Consider the following 5,454-nt stretch of genomic DNA (forward strand, 5'->3'; position numbering starts at 1 on the left):
ATGATCTGGTGCCATAATAGGATCACAGGGGAAGTTAGGAATTGATGCACATGGCAAACTGGGTCTTTAATTACTAGAAAAATCTCCATGACAACCATGATGCCAGAGAACGAGTGTCTGTCGTATATTTTCTCTAATTGGCTTTCCTTTCCATTTTGGCTCTGAACAGGATATTTAGAGGATTCCCAAGTGTTGCTGTTTCACTTGGTGTGAGCAGACAGCCAGGTTAATGACCCAAAGCATCCATTAGGAATATACTAGCGCCCCTCCTGGAAAATTACTTGAAATATTGGCAGTTTCAACATTTGACACGAACTTTGTCTTCTGCAGTGTTTGGATGAAGGTCAGAGGGTAAGCCTTGTAGTTAGAATCAACTATCTCAAGGTCCTTCATTTTTACAGGAGGACTAATCGTTTAGTTAGATTTATGGGGAGTAATCTTCCCTATTTTTCTCCTAGCCCTTCTCCTAATTTCCACATCCTGCATATTTTCCTCTCAGTTTCTCTTTGTACTTAGCCAAATGATCTGCTGTTCAGAGAAAGCATATATCCTATGTTTAAAATTTGAGAGAGGTTCTTGTTGACTTCTTAAGTATGTACCTTAGATTCTGTTACTTTTTATCTCCTATGCATTAAAATGGGGAGAATCAAATCAGCAGGGGCTAAAGCCTAGGTGATGTAAAAAGCCAGAAGTTGAGATCTGGATCAACAGTAAGAGTTGGCTGACTTTCAGATTTCCTAAGATCAAAGCATGCTTGTCCATGTATCTCAACTATTCCCTTCCCTGGAACACTTTATTCCATCTTTGCTCACCACGGCTATGTCTCTGAAATAATAGGAATTATATTCTATTCAGATGCAAAGCTTGGGTTCATGACTTTCAGTTATAAGAGACAAACTAAGTTTTATGATATGACAGAGTATTCATGCACAGTTCTACTAGACTGTTCAACATCTTCAAATAGCTCTCCACTGTCACCTTTGGTGGCCCCAGAGACAGCAGCTTTAACAGTACAGATATGAAACATACCCACTCTAGTCATAGGTAGTTCTGGTCTAAGTGTCCAGCCCAGGCACAGGTAGTACTGGTCTAGGTGCCTACTCAGGCAGAGGGTAGTCCTGGTCTGTGTCCAGTCCAGGCACAGGTAGTACTGGTTGAGGTGCCTACTCAGGGAGAGGTAGTACTGGTCTAAGTGTCCACTCAGTCACAGGTAGTGCTGGTCTAAGTGCTCATTACAGACACAGGTGGTGCTGGTCTAAGTGTCAACTCCAGGCACAGGTAATGCTGGTCTAAGTGTACATTCCAGACACAGGTAGTGCTGGTCCAAGTGCTCATTCCAGACACAGGTAGTGCTGGTCTAAGTGTACACTCCAGACACAGGTAGTGCTGGTTTAAGTGTCCTTTAAGTTTTTTTTAAGTTATTCTTACTCACATTTTCCTTACTCAGCAATCTGCATTTAACTTATTATTCCCAGTGCATCTCACTGAACAGGGAATGTTCTTATTAAATCAGCATTGATAAGCTATACCTACTCAGTCAATTCTTTAACAGCTTTTCTGCTTTAAACTCTTTTGGGAGATGCTGAACACTGAGAACACTAATAACAAGAGTTAAGTATGTTCTCCCCCACTTTCAAACATTTCAGTAAATTACCCTGTAAAAATACTCAGAGTAAGCATGGTATCTCATAACTTTTAAGTCTTTCTTGCAAATAGTGGGCAGCATAGAATATTCCTACACGTGCTTGCCCATATCATCAGAATTCTGTGAGATGGTAACATAAATTTCAACCATCTTGGGTGTTTCATTTATTTTTATTAAACTGATCAAGTAAATTGATGTTAAAAATGTTACCCAGGAGAGTTTATAATTTCAAAATGTTTCCATTAAAGTTAACTAATATTGGATGACCCGAGGAACAACATTGTTCAGTGTACAACATACAGAAAGATGCCCAAAGTTCATAAAACCATAGTGAAAATTCAGCCAGTCTAAGATTTTCAGCTGCAAGTGCAAAGTTAAACAGGACCAGTTGATAAGACATTTAACATATTCTTGTGGATGGATGCACATGTGAGGGAACACAGCACTTAACACTAAGGAGAAAGCCTCCCTCAGTTCCTCATTCTCAGTACTGTTTTCTAAATGTCACTTGGTGGAGGAAAACAAATGCAGCAACACTGTCTGAGTGGCAGTTAGAAAAATGATATGAGACAAAAATCGATATTCTAATAACTATTAGTTAATACTGTTAAGAAACCTACAGACAATGTTTGTAGGACCTAGATTGTCAATGGGTCCTTATTATCTCATCTTTGTTCTACTATCAACTGTATTTTACAGAGGGAGGTGATAACAGCAAGAATAATTGCTAACATTATTGGAGCTTTGCCATGTTAAGCCTTTTATGTCATTCAGTCTCTTGAGTAGTTCAAGAGGAACTTTGGAAGTGCTTCACATAATGCGTATGATTGTATGTTTATATTGTGTGTGCACATGTATGACACATGTTAATCTTTGAATGTGTGTGAAATAGAAAAAATAGAGAAAGAGACAAGTATAGAGAGACATTGACCACATGTGAGAGTAATTATACAAGCAAACTTATACAAGATTAGGAGAGTGTTTCTTACACTCGTCAGTGCTGTGGTGCCTGTCCCTTGCTGATAAAAATATATAGTTCACACAGAAGATATTGTTGTACTGTCTTTATATATTTTGTGACTATTAACATACATTTAATTACATTATATTATTTTTGTCTTAACCAGGTCTTCCATTTATTTTAATGTTTTTACTTCATAATTTCTCTTTGGAAGTTACATTTTATGCCAAGAGTGTATCAATATAATAATTCACCTACAGTGAGTTAGATCTCAGATTCTATTGGTGGAGGTATACTCATTGCACAGTAATTTAAATTACTAACCTTGCCATTTGAAGATTCTTATCAACACATCTGTTTTTAAAATGCCTATTTATTCTTTTGATGCATGTCTATCATTGTGAGAATAATGAGCTATCAATGTTAACAGTACACATGCTTTCCTGCCAAGTGTCAATGTATTCTGAGACTCATCATTTGCACCCTCAAAATATGTCTGAATTACAAATCATGACACTTTCATCCAGGCCAGTTTGGGGATGATGTGTGTTAAAACAATTTCAGGAGAAGAAACTGTAAAATTTATTTTGGGGTTCTGTATATGACACTTTCATAGAAAGAATGATTGTCTTTACTAAGAACATACACTTCTGTTACAAAACACTGTGTCAGAATTACAAACCACAATAGTATAATCCAAGTTATTGTATGTGACTGTACGTGTGTATGTGTGTGTGTGTGTGCGCGCGCACACACACACACACTTATTTGTGTTTGTACATGTTCTTGTGTGTGATCACATTATTTCTTAGGCATTGAATTAAGGAAGCAGTCATTAAAGTTTAAATGTCTTTCTTTAATGTAATGCTCTAATGTCACTTGAGTCAGCAATGCATTGTCTTATTTGTCTTTTGATTTTAGCAGAACAAGCACAGAGGTAATGATTGGGGAAAGAAATATTACCAAGATCACTCAATTTATCCTCCTGGGATTCTCTGATTTCCCCCAAATCACAGCACTGCTTTTTGTTATGTTCCTCATCCTGTACATTACAGCACTGACCGGGAACCTGTCCCTTGTTGTTTTAATAAGGATGGACTCCTACCTCCATACACCTATGTACTTCTTCCTCAGTAATCTGTCCTTTATAGACTTCTGCTATATCACTTCTACAGTCCCAAAGATGCTTTCCAACCTCTTCCAGGAAAAACAAACTATCAGCTTTGCAGGCTGCATAGTTCAATACTTTATCTTTTCCACTATGGGACTGAGTGAATCTTGCCTCATGACAGCCATGGCCTATGACAGGTATGCTGCCATTTGTAACCCTCTTCTGTACTCATCAATCATGTCACCCAGCCTCTGTGCTCGGATGGTGATGGGAAGCTATACAGCAGGGCTTGTAAGTTCTTTATCTCAGATATGTGTCTTGCTGCAGCTCCACTTCTGTGGATCTAATGTCATCAGACATTTCTTCTGTGACATGCCCCAACTGTTAAATATATCCTGCAATGACACTTTCTTTGCACATGTCCTACTTGTCATATTAACAATGTTTTTTGGGCTTATAAACGCCTTAGCCATCATGGTATCCTATGGGTATATCGTCTCGTCCATCATGAAGATCGCTTCAGCGAAGGGCAGGTCCAAGGCCTTCAACACCTGTGGTTCTCACCTCACAGCCGTTTCTCTCTTCTATAGTTCTGGTATCTTTGTCTATTTGAGTTCCAGCTCTGGTGGTTCCTCAAGCTTTGATAGATTTGCATCTGTCTTCTATACTGTGGTGATTCCCATGTTGAATCCTTTGATATATAGTCTGAGAAACAAGGAAATCAAAGATGCCATGAATAGGTTGCAGAAAAAGGCAATCTGCAGCTGAGGTTAGAGATGAGAAGATTTCACCACAATGCCATATCAGAATTACTGTTACCTGCAATCATGTGCACATGGCTGGAATACTACAAAGTCCATGGCACTTCAGATAAAAATGATTTTGAAATAGACAATATTCCAATATAAACCAACAATTACTTTGGTGCGTTTGAAATGCATCATCTTTAGAACCAGTAGCATCATAATTTCCATGTTGCAAATGGGCTATTTCTTCATTAATTATTCTATCTATAGGTATTTTAAAAATATCAAGTTGAGAAACTTGTGGAAGCCTGAAAATTGTTAAATTACAAGGAATGCCTTTAGAGAAGATTCCTGATCAAATTCCTGACCTCAGATTCTACTAATTCTGAGTCATCAGTGTCAAGATGTTGTATCCTAAAGCCTGAGCCATCACCACTGATTACTCTCTGATACTGAGCAGGCGAGGAAGACAATATGGAAAGTTTTTGTTTGATAGAAACAAAGCCGCACATTAGCTTTCTTGTGCCTTTTAGGAAGACTAATCAGAAATAACTTGATTACATAAACAAACAAACAAACAACATTATATAGTCATTCAATAACATTTAGGACAAACACAAAAGTGGGAGCTTGAATCATGAAGAAAAAATCATAATGAAGGCGTGGTTTCTTTATTGTCATTTCCTTCGTGTTCTGATAGTTTGATATTTCCAGTCATGACCTTTAGCAGTATCTTATGGCCAATAGTAATCTATGAGATGGTGGGAGCTGATCTCTCTTCCTTTTCTCCATTACAAGCAGAAAGTTTACCCTGGATTGATAGAGCCAATCAGAACATTCCAAAAATATACATTTTGATATTTCAGGCCCATGATTAAGTTTTGTCTGAGAAGACTTGTGTGAATTTATTATTATTATTATTATTATTATTATTATTATTATTATTATTTTATTTATTAACATTTCAAATGTTATCCCTAAAGTTCCCTAT

General features: G+C 37.4%; 1 protein-coding gene across 1 annotated transcript; it reads left to right on the top strand.

The window, feature by feature from the left end:
• The first annotated feature begins 225 nt into the window (after nt 1-225).
• On the top strand, nt 226-4,485 carry LOC110333197 (olfactory receptor 5AN1-like). The gene is made up of 2 exons (XM_021214715.1): nt 226-343; nt 3,528-4,485. The coding sequence occupies exon 2, from the start codon at nt 3,547-3,549 to the stop codon at nt 4,483-4,485; it is 939 nt and encodes a 312-aa protein (XP_021070374.1). The 5' UTR covers nt 226-343; nt 3,528-3,546.
• The last annotated feature ends 969 nt before the right edge of the window (nt 4,486-5,454 follow it).

This window comes from Mus pahari, chromosome 1 (genome assembly GCF_900095145.1).
Source record: "Mus pahari chromosome 1, PAHARI_EIJ_v1.1, whole genome shotgun sequence".
Lineage (NCBI taxonomy): Eukaryota > Metazoa > Chordata > Mammalia > Rodentia > Muridae > Mus > Mus pahari.

Excerpts from the sequence above, each read along its gene's own strand:
- LOC110333197 (XM_021214715.1), top strand. The coding sequence starts at position 3,547 with ATGATTGGGGAAAGAAATATTACCAAGATCACTCAATTTATCCTCCTG.